This window comes from Parus major, chromosome 4 (genome assembly GCF_001522545.3).
Source record: "Parus major isolate Abel chromosome 4, Parus_major1.1, whole genome shotgun sequence".
In the NCBI taxonomy this organism is placed as follows: Eukaryota; Metazoa; Chordata; class Aves; order Passeriformes; family Paridae; genus Parus; species Parus major.
In genome coordinates this window covers 11,490,184-11,508,725 of record NC_031771.1, presented here as the reverse complement: position 1 = coordinate 11,508,725, position 18,542 = coordinate 11,490,184, and the positions used below count along the sequence as shown (strand labels likewise).

At 40.1% G+C, this 18,542-nt stretch overlaps 1 protein-coding gene across 3 annotated transcripts in view; it reads right to left on the bottom strand.

Moving 5' to 3' along the window:
- The window catches only part of NR3C2 (nuclear receptor subfamily 3 group C member 2), a 189,903-nt gene that overhangs the window by 35,852 nt on the left and 135,509 nt on the right, over positions 1-18,542 (bottom strand). For all 3 annotated transcript variants that reach the window (XM_015624186.3, XM_015624189.3, XM_015624185.2), the window contains one exon: positions 14,107-14,223. In XM_015624186.3, the coding sequence (XP_015479672.1) occupies positions 14,107-14,223 (117 nt within the window). The remainder of the gene's footprint in view (positions 1-14,106; positions 14,224-18,542) is intronic.

Sequence of the window (18,542 nt, the reverse complement as noted above, 5' to 3'; positions counted from 1 at the left end):
AGAAGAGAAAGAGAAGAGAAAGAGAAGAGAGAAAAGAGAAAGAGTGAAAAATTCAAAAAGTCACAAACTTGGATTTTAAAAAGGCACTTCCAATAGCCACTCTCTGTAGCTCTAACAATAAATAGTGGAACAAATAAGATACAAGTCAGTTGGACAGCTGGTTCCTTAGTATTGACCCCTCACATGGAAATCTCCTGTCACAAAGCTGAAACAGGGTTCCTGCCATCTCAGGATGGGAGATTTTGTGCCATCTGTAAAATGCTGACTAGGATTCTAGTCATCTGCAACAGGGAATGCTACTCCAGGTCAATTGATAGGACATTTATCTGGATGTGGACCTATTGCAAATTGGCTTTGGAATACATAATAACATGAACATCAGCTACAAATTATGGCATTCCCTATTTTTAAGGGTAAAGTTTGAGGGTTTAGGGTAGCCACAAGATAGGTAAACTATCATACTCTCTTTTAAAAAATATCATAGTAAACTTACACATGTTATATAAATAGGGTCTAGAGGGAGGTAATACATGTAAATTATATATATAATATACTCCCTTTGTGCCCAGGGAATATAGATAAATTAAGTTATGGATTCCATACACCCAATCACTAATTTTCATAGGCTGAGATTTATAATTTTCATTGCATTACTGCTAAAAATGTGGGATCCAGAAATGTTGAAGAACAAAATGTTTTTAACAGTAGACAAACCCCCATAAATATTATGATTCAATTCAGCAGATTTCTTGTTTGTAGAGTTGTACTAGTGTTCAAATTTAGAAGATGAACAATGTAAAATGCTCTGTAGATTCATGCTCACTTCCAGTATTCTGAAAGTAAAAAAGTAAGCTAAATCTGAAGTCTGGAAAATTAGCTGTAGTTCCATATAGGGTGAATCACAAGACTTGCAATACATTTATATATAAATAAAATAAATTTAGATCCCCTGGAATCTATATTTATTTTTTTTTAAAGACAATATTCAGAGCTTGTTTTGATGTCCATTAGAAAATAATTTATTTTTTATATACTTAAAGTCACGATTTAGATGACTAAGATCTTTATTTAATCATGTCTATAAAGCTCTGCCAGAGCCAGGACCAAGCTGATCCTGACCCAACAGATCTTTATGATACTCTATCCATATTTGAATCCATGGGGGATATCAAAAGCACACTGTAAGAACATATGCTACCTCTAGTGTAAAGCAGAGAACTTTAGTGGAGGGAGAGGGGAAACCAGAATGGACACAGCAGAGGACAAAAAAAGTGGTGGATGTTTAAAAAAGATGTAAAGGAGCAACTGGAGTAAATACACAAATCATAAAAGACAAAGGCGGGGGGGGAGGGGTGCAAATCCCTATATGAACTTCAAATGAAGTATAATTTGGGATTATTCTAAATTCACTAGTGGTCTAGGCAGCCTGAGGGCAGGCAATATGCTGAAAAACAAACCCACTGTGGCCACCTCCAGCAAACACCTGCATTTTGAACACTTGGGCTCGTCCATTCAGATCCAGAGCCCGAGCTCCACACCTGAGCTCCAGCCACCACTTCCTTCCCAGCCCCACAACTGCCAGCTTTCCCTGCCTTCCAACCCATGCCAAATGCTTGAGGGTTTCCCTGCACACCCTGCCGCTGCCACCTGCCTCTGCTCTCCAAAAACAACCTCCAGCACCTTGCTGCACCACAGTTACCAAAGGTGCCAATTCCCCCCTCAAGGCAGCTCTGACTGGAGGCAGATTCTTCTCTGAGCCCTCACTCAGCGCCTCCACCTTTGTACAGATAAATGCTCCATCAAAATGCCACTTTTCCCTCCTCTTAATCTTTTCATCATGTTTGCCTGGTGACTTTGCCTCACTCACTTCAATGAGCTGACATCTGTTCTCATTAGCTATTTTACTGCTACCACAAATAGTGTTTTCCCTTCCCCCAAATCTGTTGTATCTTGACATGAAAATTTTGAGCTATCTTGGTACAGACGTTTTTTCACTTAGTTGTCTAGCACAATGGGAATGAGATTTTGCTGAGAAATTTCTAGACAATAATACAGACTTCATATATAAACACACACATATGCCTGGGAATGCATGGAATAAAGTGAAAAGCAGTAATGCAAATGAGATGCATTATCCCATTTTCCCAACAAAGTGCACTCGGGCACCCTTTTCTTCCAGAAACACAGAAGGAGCAACAAAGATGGGACCCTAAAGCTTCCACAAAACCCATTACCCACTTTGGGAAGCAAACCACTGATTTTCAAGTAGCTCCAGAAGATGAAGAACCTCTCTATGTGACCCCAAATGTTAGAATCATAGAATAAGCTGGGCTGGAAGGAGCCCACAAGGATCCATGAGTCCAACTCCTGTTGTGCCATGTGTGAGAGGAAGGATCAGGTACAAACCTGGGAGGAACACGGGCAAGCAGATGAGTCATTGCTTTAACTGGAGAGACCAAGAAACAAAAAGCAACTACTGAAGCAGGGACAACTTGTACAGGGACTTAAAAGGAGGGCACAAAATTACTTTATCATGTAAGACACTCTGACAAAAGGACTCAACTCAGGCAAAGCAGAGGCCTTTCAAGGGTGATTTCTGCAGTGGCATTTGGGATATGCCGAAGAGACTCAGTAGTCTGTCTAAATATGCAAAGAAAGGAAGACAGCAGCTGGTGAGGAAGAAAACAAAGGTCCTGGCTTCACATGGCAAAATAAATTTTAAAATCTGTTTCTGACAGCTGTGACTCAGAGGAGAAAGTGATACAAAATGCTATCACTTGCTGTTGAGCCTGAGGAATCAGTAGTCTAACAAAGAGAAGAAAAGTTCCTAATTTCTTATCCTTCACTGGCAGAAGGAAGTTTTTATTGGACAATAAGCTCCAATCCAATGATTGAAATCAGTAGAATGAAATGGAAGTCATAACTGAAACAATGAATAGTTTGGCATACTAATTAATAAATAACACTTTAATATGACGTGATTGGACAGCTTAAAGACATGGAGTAAACATGCATGAAGTCTGATCTATGGAAGTGTCACATTTTATTTGCCTTTGGTCAGACCCTGCAAAGAGCCAGAACCATCCATAAGTGCAATTCTTATTCTTGGTTTATGTTTGGGTACCAAGAAGGGAGGTACAGCACAGATGGAAGAAATAGCTCCTGATGCACATTTTAATGATAATTGTGTACTATTTTCACTATGTTCACCGAGACATATTTTGGTTTTTTATTCTAGTTGGATTTAAACTTCTAATAAAACAGACTGCAACTAGGTAAATGTTACTTCAGTTACTTATAGAAAAACCTCCAAAGTGTTTACATTTTGCTTTGTTTGGAACAGATTCTAATATATGATGCAGTGCAATGTTGCTGGAGCACAGGTCTGTAAAGTACAGAAACAATATATCTAAAGCAGTTTATCCTATTGCCTTGAGCAGGATCAACCGTACTTTGCCCAACTCAGTATGTTATTAATCTCCAATAAAGGGAATTCCACAATATCCCACATCTTCCTCCAGCATCTAAACACTCAGTGTTCTCCCAGCATCTCCAATGTTGCATCATTTTTTTGTCTGCAGTAAAGTTGATTTCTGTCCATTGTTCCCCCAGTGGCCATAAAGAACAACTTATCATTCCTGTTCTCTTTCACACAGCTTTCTGAACTGAAAGAGTGGTAGCATGACCTTCCTAAAGTCTCTCCCTTCTACACTAACATGAAATGAGTTTCTTTGACTCTTTGTGTCTTTTTTCTTTTCCTAAGCATCTTATTATCCTTGTTCTTCCCTGGACAGCCTCTAATCTGTATACACTTTCCTTTGGGCACATGATATGAGGTTTCAGGAAGGAAGATTCAGTTTAGATCTTGAACCTTTCTAAATTTAAAGACCTGATGTGAAAAAAACAGATAGGTTATCAAGGGACCTGTAGATACCTCCATGCTGGACAAGTGCCAGAAGAGATGAGAGACACATCCTTCATTTCACAAAGGTACACAGGTACTGCAATCCCACCAACTGGCACAGGAACATACGTGGCAGTTTTGCAAGGCTGCCCCATCCCCACCACTCTGCCCAGAAGTGCTGAAACCAGACACAATCTTCAGGCCCACACTTGCCAGCTCTGACAAGAAATGGAGTGATTCCTTGGCATCATGTAAGACTTGCCTATTTTTGCAACAATTTCACCTCGCTGACTCTAAGTTTAGCTCACAATTACCACACAACCATGCTCCTTTCTTCCCTGCAGTCCCTCAGCAGCTGCTCTCAGGTATCCCATTTCTCCATGCCTCAACCTGCACCTCTCAACATTCCAGTCTGTACCAAAAATGCCATCATGTTGTGTTTCCGACACTGGAACTGAAGATGCTTTTGAGTTCTGATACAAATGTGTGTATTTACTCTCTATTTTGTTATACGTGTAATCATTACTATTAGAGCCTCAACAGGATTCTACTCCAGATGTCCTTTCAGTCAAACAAGAAACCACTCTGGAAGAACACTATTTTGAGTAATTACATGCCCACTTAATGAGAACTCTTACAATATTTTAATGAAAAATCCACATTTTCTTCTGATTGCACTTGTAGCTTGAGATACTGAGCAGTGAAATGCAAACACCTGCAGGGAGGTGGCACCTCACACCAGCACTTGCACACAGCAAAAATCTCAAGAATCTTCAGGTGAAAGCCCAGATCAAATCTTGTGTATTTTGAGGTCTGACGGAAGAATGAAGCTCAGGTTACACATTGGCCTAGCATGTGGGACAGTGATGAGCACAGCAGTTGAGAAGGAAAGGCACTGGGGAGTGTTTGGGTAAGAGACAGAGGAATTAATCCCATTTTTAAGTTGAGTTTCAGGCTAAGCATTCATGAAGAGACAGCGGACAAAAGTGACAAAAGAAAGCTGAGATCCAAAGTGCATTTTACAGGAATATTTAGGTTGTCAGGGAAAATGTCTAACACATTTGCTTGTTTCTCAGCAATCCTCAAAGTGATAATTAAATGAAAAATAACAGTTTCATAGGGGTACTCCTCCCTGTGTGGGAACAACTTTCACCAAATGCCAATTAGCGGTTTCCTGTTAAAATCGTATCAAGCTGGTTTTGATAAAGCTTTTTAATGAGAAATGGCTAAAGTATGAAAATTTCCCCCCACATATATTTCATATTAAATCCCAAAATCACATTATACAATCTCACATCTAACATTGTTTTTTGTATATAAAACTCTCTCTTGTACTTCATCATTAATTTCAAAAGAAATGTATTTACTAAATATTGAAATCACCCAATAAACAAAGCCTTAGAAAAAAGGCTTACAAAAGTAAATTATGTTGATGAAAGCCAGTCTTAATCAGTCCTTTTCAGATGCTCTCAAAACTCGTTTTTTGCTGATTATTTATTCATTCTTCACGCATATGGCAAATTCAATAATTTTTGAGCAAAGAGTTGTCTACTAAATGCATCAGTGTTTCTGATTATTCTATTTGACGTTAAACAAAGACAAGCAGTAAAATGTCAACAACAAATGTGAGGAGGAGATCACCTACAACTTCAAGACACCTGTTGGAATGAAATACCAGCAGCTTGATCTGTGAGCACTGGTAATAATTTGATTAAAAAGAAAGTTAAGGAAACTTTGGAGAACAGATTTTGACTGCACCAGACTCAACACTCTTGGCTACGGTTGCTGGTTTCTTCCTCATGCCAAGCAACAACGTTCCTCCCAAGACACCCATTCCCATCCAGCCTTCTGCAGACACTCCTCATCCAAGTCTTCTCTCTTGCTTATATTTGGGTTGATACACAATGTTCCATATCTGTTACATGATTTATGTGCCCTCCATCCTGATCACAGCACAACAAAACCCTGATAGCCACTTACCATGTCTAAAACTTCACATTTACATTGGAGACACAGGTTCTCAACAAGTGTTTCAGAGTCCTTCAAAACCAAACTGTGCCACAGCACCTCTCCTTCCATATCTTGAGTGCTCAGACCTCCACTCCATGCTAAAGAGTGTTTCATTTTTGTTCTTTCTATAACTAAGCTTTGTAAGTGCTGCCCTCCCTCTGTTGTCTTTCTGGGTATGTTATTACCACATTCTCATTTGATTTTCTCCCCCCATGCAACAAAAATTTTGAGATCCTTTGTCTCCTGATCTGTATGACTTCCACATCCCCAGATTTTATCAACTCAGATTTTTGTCAAATGACCTTACTCCTAATACATTAAATGCTGCTGGTGTGTCCCTCATCTTCTAGAAATTATCTACCCCACTTCCCAGAACAGCAATGCTACCTGTGAAATACAAGCTGGCTGTTTCTCTTCCGCAGTCATCTTGGCCATATTTTTCACCATCTAGTTCACGATTAGTCATTAAAAACAAGACTATAGTCCTGGTAAGCTCCTGCTCCAATAAATCACCCTGAACATTAGTGAAAACACTCTTTATGTAATATTAACCATTTTTCTGGGGTAATGGCAAATCTCTACCATTACCCATTTGTATGATCTGGGAAAGCTGCTGGCAGAGAACCACAAAAGCGTACAAATCACCATCCCCAGAGAGCAGGAAGATGTGTACTGGGTGGCCAGAAACACTACATCCAAAGCCTTCACCTTGCCTCCCTCTTTGTTAAATACCAGCTTCTCATTGCTGTGTATTTCTAAGGCTTGAATGTGCTCAATGCTCCCTTCATAACCTGCTGGGAAATGTTCTTTCTACTGCCATTGGACTCCAAAGGCTGCTTTTTGATCCACGTATGCTTGTCACACCTCACACTTATTTTAGCAAAACACAGGTACTAGTAAAAGAAAGCCATGCACTTTGAAATTGATGGGCAGAAAAAGCAGGAAGTATATTTAAAAATCAAACCAAAAACCACAATTCAGCATTGTGAACCCACCCTACTTTGGCCAAGGCTGTTGCAAGCATGGCAAGTTAAATCTTCAGGCCCTGTTATTCAGGTGGAATAATCTCTGAAGCAACAGCTCATTGAAAAGAGGAGAAGTTCCTCTTGCTCCTACAGCTTCTCTCAGTGATGGGGAAGTGAGTAATGGAAACACATCATCACAGACCACAGGGGCAGGTTTCTACAGGGCTCTGGTGACAACCAGCAGCTCTGGAAAAAAGAGGAACAGGACACACAGGCAGGTTTTCACAGCAGAAACTATGCTTTTACTGTGAGGAAGAGTAAAAAGGATATGGACTTACAACACTGTGGAAGGAAGCTGTAATAATAATATCACTGTGGAAGTGATAATTTGGTGATTCAGGAAAAAACAAAACATCACCAAGGGCTGCACATAACTTTCAGAAATGCTGAAAATCTTCCTCTCAGAAAACTGTGATCACCCACCTTGTGTTTTGAACCAAAGCAAGGCAGAATATGAAGCTCTGGGGAAAGAGCAGCCTGTGAGGCTGCACAGGGAGCGCTGCACAGCCAAAATCAGACAGCACCCCCAGAGCCTGAGTGCATAGCACCAACACAAGGACAGGACACAAGGCAGGCTGGGACACACACTCCCAGCAGGAGCCCAGCAGGGATGTAGCTCTTTTGCAAGGCTGGAAACCAAAGATGCTGTGGCTTGAATGACACAGTGGAGAGTCCAGAAGATAAAATGGAAAGTCTGGAGTTCAGTAGCCCCACACCAAAAGCCTGCTCTTGGAGGAAAGACAAATATTGCTGGCAGCTGGACGCTTGCAGAAGGGAGAGCTGGAACCAGGAAAACATGAAAAAACAAAGCATGGACCTGATTAGGAGTTTGATCAGGGACTGCTGGATGTGAGGTGTGGGAAATTGGACCACTGCAGTGTGTCTTCTCCAGCTGCCTTCGCATACGGAATAAAATCATCAGCAAAATGCCAAGGACACACTTTCAATATTGCTTTTAATTGATGCCCGAGAGATTACTCTGACATTACCAGTCCTCTTCAAAATTCTGCATTTTTAACCATCATTCACAAATAATTTCTTAATAGTTGTTGCATGTGACTGTTTTCATAGTTATCCACAATACTCAAGAATCACAGAATCATTTAGTTGGAAAAGACCTTCAAAATCATTGAGTCCAACCATTAACTTGGACTGCCAAACCCACCACTAAACCATGTCTCCAAGCACCAGATCTACATGGCTTCTGAAGGAAAATATCCTTCCCTGGGCAGCCTCTTCTAATGCTTGACAGCCCTTTCAGCGGAGAAACTCTTTCTAACATCCAATCTAAACATTCCATTCATGAGGGTGATTCAAGATGGAAAGTTACAGGGTCACACCAAGAGCAGGGCAAGAGCACTACACATGGAGTAAGATGGACACAAAAGCAGGAAAAGTTAATTGCTGATTAAATTGGCTCCTACAACATCTTCAACAAAAGATTTATAAGCAACAGGTGAATTATCTATTACTTATTATTTTCTCTTATTTATTACTTACTTAAATATTATTTATTTGTTACTTACTTCTTACTTAAATAGTATTGATTATTACTTAAAGGTCTTTTCCAACCTGTTGGTATTTGTAAAACTCTGTTGAAAGAACTGATAAAACCCAGCTGAATGGTCAAGCTAAAAAATTATTGACTGGATTCCCTTAGAAGAAAATGCTACATAATAAATGCAAATAAAAATGCATTAAAGTTAATGGCATTTCAAAATACTTTGCAGTTAAATTTCACATGAAAAATAAAATTTAACCATATGTATACTTCCAGTTGCTTGTGTCTTGCACAAAGGGGTTTATTTTCCATTAAAAACTGTGAAATCATGGTTAGTAGAAAATTTTAAAAATAGAAAGCTGGGCAAAAAGATGAAGTACTGTATCTTATTACTGGTTATCTTAATTAACCTATTTTTCAGATTATTGAAGTATTTCAATGTATAAAAAATAAGGGTATCTGCCAGTGAAGCTTACAAATCACACCCAGCATCTTGTGCACGAAGTGTCTTACATATGTAAATGTATGCGGACCCAAGACTCGGATTTCACAGGCAGCCTCTGCAGACAGAGTGATGAACTGTGTAATTTGCAAGGTGAAATCTATTTTATGTCCCTTCCAGATCCAAGGGGTCATTGAGCAAGCTGCTCCTCACTGCTGCGGGAGACCAATGCCAGGAAGTCTCGGCAGTGTTTCATAGGGGAGCTGAGGCAGGGAAGGATTCCAGCCCTGCATGGTACTGATCTTTCCACACATTTTTGTCCTCTCTGCATGTATCACAAATCCCATGGCAGAAGAGGGACTTTCTCTGAACACGCAGAACAGGGAGGGGTGGCTGGTCACTAGGTCACATCTGAGGTGTGAGGACCAACCTGCCCAGGAAAGGGGGGTGGTGGTCGCCTCAAGTGACACCATATTAAACATTCCCATTCTCCAGGCTTCAGCACTCAGGAGTGACATCAGGAGGAGACAGTGCAGGACACATCCCAGGGGCTGCTGCCTTACAGGATGCAGCTGCTGGTGGCATAAGACCTCGTATGCCAAGGTGTGGGACTAGGGGTCTCACTGTGACACCCCCCAGTGCCACCACCGACAGACACAGCTGAGGAACAGCAGCACCAGGTGAGAGCCAAACGAAAACGTCTCATGCAAAAGCAAGGGCCTTGCCAAATCCAATCACAGCGTATGCTGGGAGGAACTTCCCAAACCCATGAAGTCATTCTGGTCCATAATTAACTGAAAATTAATTACAGAATCTTGAAAAGAGCATAAACCAAAAATGGGCCAGCATACCTTCATAGTGCAGTTGCTCACTCTGAATCTCTTCCAACAATTAAGCCTAGCATATGTCACTGGAGTTAAAAAAAAAGATAACAAAACAACAAACAAAATATGATTCCCAAAAAAGTTTTTGGAGTCCTACTTGCCAAAGGGGATATAGCTGTCTGCAGAGCTATGTGCTAGAGTATGCACACATACTTTCTAGAAATGTGAAGGATGACTTAATGTGATACCTGGCAACTGCAGCTTTGCAGAAATTACAGGTTGCAAGATGCTTCTTATAAAATCAAAACAATAATTGAGACAATAACATAATTAGGTAAATTAGTTGATGACTTGATGAATTATTTTCTAAAGATCTTACAAAGGATGTAAGAGCTTAGAAAATGCTCCAATTTTTCAACAGACAAAATGAGGAGGTAAACAATAAAACTGCCAAATTATTTTGGCTGAGCATTCACATAAAGGTGTATTTTGCATCACTGAATTACATGTATTTTTTACAAGGTGCCTAATCATGGCATGCTGCCACTAGTCAAAATAATATTTTTTTTTTAATTTAGAAAAAAAATAAAAATTAGCATGCTGGAAAGTAGAAGATACGCCATCAAAACAAAACCGAAAGACTGCCAGAGTACAAAAGGACTCTATTTTACCATTTTAAAAAAATACTGAGAAAGAATGTCACCAAAAGAGAAAATAAGAAAAACCCTAATTAAAAAGATCAGTAGATTAATGGTAGATTGTGCAAAAACATGCTGCAGGAAACCTGGAATACTGTTTCTCATTTCCAGTTTTCCTTTATAGAGATTAGTATGTTCAGAAAGAGCAGGAAGACAACCTCAAACTGTCAAATTACAAAATTTGCTTCATAACCCTCCTCTTTCTGTAAGTGGGAGGAGCTGGGTGGGGGCAGCCTGGGGTCCTTCACTCCCATCTATACATGGGGAGGGTAGTGAAGGAGAGTCAAGTTCCTTTCCAGCTCATGGAAGACAGGACGCTGTTCCCTAATGCAACATTTCCTTTAGATCAACTGGAGGTTTGGTGGGTTTTTTTTTCCTCTTATTTAAGAGGGGATAAAACATCATAGTTTTATTTCCAAATGGAAAGTAAATGCCCCTGGTTCCAGCAACTTGCAGACATTCCAACCCTAAGATATGCAGACGACCATTTTGCATATCATCTTACTCTTATCTCTCATGACCCAAGCACATCAGCACCTCAGATGGGATTTGTTTTTCTATTTGCTTGTCTTTGGAGGGTGAGAGCTGAACTTGGTCCTACTCCACCAAGAGCACAGCACAGTGTAGTGTGTCACAGCTACGGGGAGTACTCTGCTGCAAAGAGAACTTTAAACTAAACTGCATTTATAAACTCCTTTTTCTCTAGCTCCTTACTGATCATACTACCTAATATAATACTTGCCTGCTTTGCCCATAAATTCAAGCCAGAAATAGGTAAAAGCCCATTTTTACTGGAGTAATGTATATGCTTGGCAAAACCACTGACCACATGAAACTACAATAGACAATGTATCTTCATAATATGACCTTACTCATTCTCTTCAAGCTAATTATGAAAAAGTTATTTAGTACCAAATCTTCATATTTTATATGAAAATCACAGTTTTCAAATATGAAGTAGTATCTCTTTTTGCCATTTCCACCTCCATTTTTTGTGATGATCTCCACCATATCAGAAATGTCCTGCAACAGCACACATAAGATCCAAAAATTGCGATGCCGCGTTGCTCCTCTGTAGATGCCCATTGCAGAGCTGACCACTGGAAATGGATGGCCTAAGCAGAGAAAAATCCTTAAGCTCCCAGCATTTCCTGCCAGAGCTGGGCTGGCTCAAAGGCTGGAAGGTCCATCAGCATGATTTGGGAGCCGCTGAGGATCTCTAAACAGTAATGTTGCCTCTGGGCTGCAGGTGCTTTACCTCTCTCTGGCAGCCCTCCCCTCTCCCTCCAGCCTGCCCTTTCCCCCTTTGACCAAGTAGAAGGCACTGCAGTGCATGGAAATCCAGAACTGTTCTCCGGCCATCTCGTTCATGGCAGTGATGGAAAGACCTCCTTTATCACATTTTGGTTTCTTTATGTGGCATAAAGGGATCAAATTAGGAGTGAGAGTTTCACCTGAAATTTCTTTTTGTGATGAAAATCACTGAAGCAACTAATCTCAACTGCATGCCAGCTGTACAGTGCCGAGGCAGACTTGGCCTTCCAGGCCACAGAATTCAGACATTAAAGTTGGGAAAAGATCTCTAAGAACATTGAGTCCAACTGCTGACCCAGCACTGCTAAGACCACCACTAAGCCTTGTCCCCAAGTGCCACATCTGCACATATTTTGAACGCTTCCAGGGATGGTAGTTCCACCCTGTCCTACCCACTTCAGCATCTGACCAACCTTTCAATTAAGATATTTCTTCTAAAATCTAATCTAAACCTCACGTTACACAGTCTAAGGTAATTTTCTTTCCTTCTGTAGCTTGTTTCATGTGAAGAGAGAATAACTGATGAGCATCTTGCTACGCCCTTCTTTCAGGGCGCTGTAGAGAGTGATTAGGCCTCCCCTGAGCCTCTTTTCTAAGGAGCTAAACAACCCCAGCTCCCTCAGCCACTCCTCATCAGACCTGTGCTCCAGATCCTTCACCACCTTCACCACCCTTCTCTGGACTCACTCCAGCACCTCAATGTCTTTCTTGTAGTGAGGGGCCCAAAGCTGCAATAAACACAGGTCACGAAATATGATTTCCAGCAGTCTACTGACCTCCAACAAGAGAAGATTCTTCAATGCATTCCTCATTTACAACATTCTACTCAGTATTTTAAAAAAAAAAGGCAAAAAATAGAAGAAACCCTCCTCTAGCTAAGTTTCCACCCGGCCTTGCTTTTCTGCAGAGGACATCACGTGAACACATCCTTTGAAACCAACCTGGAGATCACAGGGAGGTACTCATGACACTACAGATGAAGTGTCCCCTGCTGCTGTTTCCTAAGGTTCTCAAGGCCTGGGTTTTGCTGGATCTCCACTGGTACCACATGGGGAACATCCAGGGGGGGATGCCCTAGGATGCAGCAGCATTCTCAGCACTCCAGAAAGCTGACCTTCCTGCTGCACAGTGATTTTCAGCACTAGTTTTCTGGGATGAAGGAGCTGCTACCATGGAGCTCCTGCTTCATCAAACAAAGGCCTTCTGTTTCCCTTGCTAGGTTGAACAGTACAGATCAAAACCAAGGGAACACTGTCACCTCCCCAGCATGCCACAGTCTGGCCCTGTTTTCCCCTGGGAAAAGGAAATAAGGGGCCTGCAGTGCAACGCAGTATCTCAAAATTGGGAAAGGGGTTGAAAGAGAGCCTGACCAGGCTACTCTCTCTGAAAAAGTAAGGTGTGGCTTGTTTGAGTATTTCTGCCAGGAGACAAGACAGAAAGAAGGCTGGAAGGCAGAAAAAGGCAGCAGGCAGGAACCAGGATTTTGCACAAAACCTATGAAAGACAAAGCAGCTCAATCTGTAGAATTAAACTCAGCTGCCAGGAGAATAGGTCCGGGAGGACAAAAAGTGAATTTTGAGATAGGGAGGAATTAATGTGACCATGTTGCAATTTTCTGTACAGTGAAAACACTCGAAGGGAATTGCAGGGGAATCAGGGAATCAGAGAAAGGACCTGCAGCAGTATCCAAACCCCTGTTCACAAGCATCATAAACACAGGAGTGGTGGGAAAAAGGCATTTGTAATAACATTTATTGAGATGATGGTTTGAGACAGGAAATCCACTGAAGCACAGCCAGAAACACATAGCCATTACCAAAGAAGAATTACAACAGAAATAAAAAAAAAACTATTATAAATTTTGTTATCATACTGTTTTCAGTGTGCTTTTGATAATTAGTAAGAAAACATTTTTCCTTGTTGCTTTGGGTATATGAACAATGCATCACATCTTTACAGTCACAGAAAAAAATCAATAAAAATGCTGAATAAACACCAAAGAAGTTGAGAAGTTTAACTATGTGCAAATTTGCTTTCATGATGTTGTAACACGTTTTTCAGTATTCAAGAGAATGCCCTTCAAAAAAAACTAAAAAACCCAACCCCGTGCAATAGTTGAAACCTTAACATTTTTAGCTTATGGTATTCTATTAAAATTACTGTCATCATAGAACACCCACTTTTCTTTTTTCTGGGCCATAAAATACGCACCTCCAAACCCCAATTTAGAATGACAATAGAGTTTATCAGCTATTAAGCACTTCTTCAGGATAATCCCACCTCAATACTTCTGAGATTATGCAGCTGCCAAAACTATAAAAAGGCTGCACATTTCCAATGTTTTCACCTAATCAAATTAAGAGACCAAACTACTAATATTCTGCTTACCTCCTAAATTCATTCCAGCTTGCAGACATTTCTGTAATCGACAGGCTGGGCAGTTCTTCCTCCGAATCTTATCAATTATACAGTCATTCCTTCCCGCACACAGGTAATTGTGCTGGCCTGAATGAACCAAAAATAAAATGTATTATTAGAGGCTGTATTTACATAATTCCAATTTGTTCTTCTCTACTGCTTTGCACTCATTTTGTGATTCTTATTAATGAAGACATTTCAAATTCCATTCTTTACCCTTTCCAAATGGTCTTGGTGAGTTGTAATGGGCCTTTATTATGAGCATCTCTTCTTTTTAATTCGGGAAGGAGTTTTGGTATCACTCTCAAGAGAGATCTCATCTTTTTTTTTTTCCTAAACAGGACTGGAATATTTCTTCTAGTATAAAACAAACAATTGGTTTGAGTTTTTTCAGATCATCTTGGGTGTGCTGTACCACAGAGCAGTCTGACATCTCTAAGTCTGGGTGCATTCTCATGCTCAAGAACTTCACAATATAAAGCAGAAATAGACAACAGAGGTGAACTTTCCCTATATACTCCTCTCTCTTCAATCAGCTCAACTAGGCTTAAATCACAAGTGTAATATTTCATTTCTTTAAAGCCCCACAGAAGCACTCCTGAAAAGACAGGAATTATTTCATGCAGAAGGGAACTACACGGCAACCAGGGAAACTGGCTGGAATTTGAGAACCTGGAGACTCAAAAGGCATTTTGCTCCATGGGAGGAACACAGCTGGAGCAAACCAATGCAGTGTCTCAGGCAAGGGCACTACCACATGGTCTTTTCAAAACCTGGTGCTTGAATTTGACATGAAAGAATAAAGGAAGCCACAAGGGGTAGGTGTAGCATGACAGCAGAGCGAGACGAAATTGTTTTAGCTGCCTTGATCCAGAGGTGGCACACAGGGATCTGGGGTGGCCAGAACAAATGTGCAGAAACCCCAAGAGATGTGCAAATGAAGATGAAGCCAATGTCCAAAGCAAGCAGCAGCCATGGGAGAGGAAGGGAAGCCCTGGAAGAAGCCAGGAGCAGAGCTGCACTGGAATGGGCACAGGGAATGAAGATGCAGCTCCCTAAAGGGACAGAGCTGCTGTAGGACAAGGCATAAAATGTCTGCCAAGATATTTCCCACAATACTCATATGCTTCTTAGGGAAAGATAAAGAGTATGTTCATGGGGGACAGGAGGCCTGGATTCTGCTTTGGGCTCTTTCAGGAATTTCCCTTAAAACTTCAGCTAAGTCATTTTCTATCTCTGCACCCGTCTTCCTTTCAGCCTCACAATGTTATCTGGACAGTGAACTTAAACTTGGGAAGTTTCTCAAATCTCTTCTGAGCATCTCAGACAAAGAAAACTGATCTCATTTGAGTGAGTGAAGTCTTACTGTAGTATCACAAAGGTATGATCATCTAGATAATACTTTAGATGTTTAAAGAACAAGCAGATGAGCAAATAAGTTTTATTAAGGGAATTTATCTAGCACTGTGACACAGATGAAAAAGAACAAAACTTCAGCAAAATAATTCAAGAATAAGCTACACGAGGCATAAAATCAAATTGTACAATATAGTGACAGCACCAGGATCTATCAGCTGGTCTTTAAGTAGGCCTGCTAAACAAGAAAAAGATAATGTTCTCAGCTAATCACAAAATGAAAACCTGGGTATCACACAATGTTTATTTTGTGATGTGATCTATACAAAAACAGACGCAAAAGAGAAGAGCCAACTTAATTCCTCATTTTTTGTTGTTCTGAACTGACTTGAGCACATCCCCTAAAGAACCATCATGTGGACAGCATGAAAGTGACATAAAAGAAGAAAACAAAAGCATTTAAAATCATGATATACAGCATAAAGATGGTTTATATGTCCTTAAAAAATACCAGCATATAATCCTTTTTACTGTGGGGAGAAGGGAAAAATGGTTATTTTCTGCCAGGAATGCAGGTGCACTTGCTCAGTACTTGTACAATGTCCTTTGTACATCAGACTACTGCAATACCATTTTTAGGCTTCCACAGGCGGGTGCAGGCTATTAATAAGACAAGTCAGCTCCAACACTGCAAAATGAACCCCTTTGCAGAACTACCCTGAAGGCAGTTTGTGCTAAAAAAATGTATACCTGTTAAGTCAACATTTTTCACTATTGCTTTAAAAATCTAATGGGTTTAATAAAAAAGTCCTCATTTATGCACTCCAGGATAATTATCTGGGTTCATTTTTAAATCTTGTGGTAATGTTTGATTCCAACACTGTCACAATGGACTTCCTAAGAAATATTTCCGCAACAGCAGAATATTCCATAAATCACCCTTCAAATGCTTTAAGTAGCCTGCAATTATTACTTTGTGACCTATCTACTCTAGATCAAATTCTTTCAGAAAACATAACTTAGTAACAGTTCATCAAGTTTTGAATCATACATCTCTGAGTTCTAATGTATGGTACAAAATCTATTTAGTAAGCAAGGCAAACAGCAAATTCTTCTCATTTTTTTCATTTCTAGAAATTCCTAAAAAACAACAGCCATCATAAAGTTTACATTAATGGAAGTAACTTGAAAACCCTTTAAAAAGACAGAATAGATCAACATGCCAACAAACATTCTATGTAGAGTACAGCTATAAAATAATGAACAGTTTTTCAGTTAACATCTATAATAAAAAAAAAAAAAATTGGCTTCAGCCTTCCATGCAATCAAATATGGTACATTTCAAATAAAACCAGTTCTGTTAAGTAAGTCAGCAAAGCAAAGACACCCATAACAAATCAGTATGTCCCATTTGTGCCTCACTAAGGCCCCTCAACTTCAGAATCAAAAGAAAACCCAAGATATCTGAAATTGATGCTATGTTCTCAGGACCTCCAGGGCTCTTCAGGACCTCAATGAGGTGATGGAAGCCATCCTGAAGAGAGGCTGATGTTTTTGTGGTGCGAGATCTCCGACTCCTGCAGGAGATGTATTGATCTGCCTTGTGCAGTTTGTGTTTAGCTTAATCCAGTTGTTCTTTTTATCCCATTCAATCACCCACAAGTGGGCTGGAAAGTGACAGAGCAGATATTGAATTCTCATCTCCCATGTGCTAAATGCATTAAGATGAAAGTAATTTTTACTTATGCCATCATTAAGAGCACTTACACCAGCTAATTCCTGTTCTATCTGAAATACAAAGACACTAAAGATGCAAGGAAAACTTTCCTGTTCAAAATAACTAATGAATAGGTAACACACAGTTACACAGTTAAGGAGAAAGTGAGATCTTTTCTCTTAGCAGTAGAGCTAGGGGAATATTGAAGTTTGCATTTTCAAGGTTATTGTGCCACCACATACCACAGAATGACACAACCAAATGTACACACAAAAATGTTTCCAACTCTCTCACCTCCAAAGATTCTATAACTCCCTGCTTTCATAAGCTTGCAAAAGAAAACAAAAAGGAAGTATTCATGAAATTCAGTCTTCCTTCTTACTGAGTTTTCCTGAATAAGCAAAATTCAGCAGTAAAGGAGGGGAGGAGGAAAAGCTGTTCTTATCTGGCCTACGAATTACTGCCAAAATGAAGCTAGAGCAGAAGTTGTGCCTTTCCCCATTTTAAAACTCCACTCCAGTGACTGAGTCACCAGTCCTCAAAATTGACTTGCTAAGATGAACTTATGTATGTGTGCAGAGCACTGCTGCACTCCAAGGACTGCCATGCTTCCCTACAGGTGTGGCTGCAAAAGGAAATAGATGCAGATATTTCTTGTCAGTATTATTTCTGTTCCTATCTAGGGAAAAATTAGAAAATCACAGAAATTTCTGAAACATTACACATGTTTTATCTTCCTCCTAAAAAAATTCTTTTTTTTTTCCCCCCCCATTTTTTGATCAGGAACTGCAAGTCATTAACGAGTATTCTACATTTCTGCTCTCTTGCTAAAATAGCAACTACTATGATCAAATGTTAAATTTTGTAAAGAGAAAAGTGTAGCCCTGGAAGAGGATCCAAAGACTGTTTAATTCAAGCCCACTCATGGAAGCATGGTAAGACTAGCTTAACACTTCGGGCAGGTTTTTAGCTCTCTTTCTATTTGCATTAAAATCTTCTGAGGAAAGGTATCCTGCAGCTTCCATACAACCTACATGCCCTGTATGATCAGGCTAGTGATTAGCCACCCTTGAAGTCACAGTTTTTCTCTTTGCATTTCACCCAAATGGGATTATTTTGTAACAGGAAGAGATATTCATACTCCTCCCATAGACATTCAGAGTAATAGATCACCACCTTCTTACAACAATCTCCTGTCTAAGATTTATCTTCCCCATCTCTTTGCTGGGCTAAACAAATCCAGTTCCTTCAATCTTTCCTCATAGGACATGTTTCCTACAAGAAATTCTATTCTATTCTCCTCCAGCCTCTTTCCTAAAACGGAGCACATTTT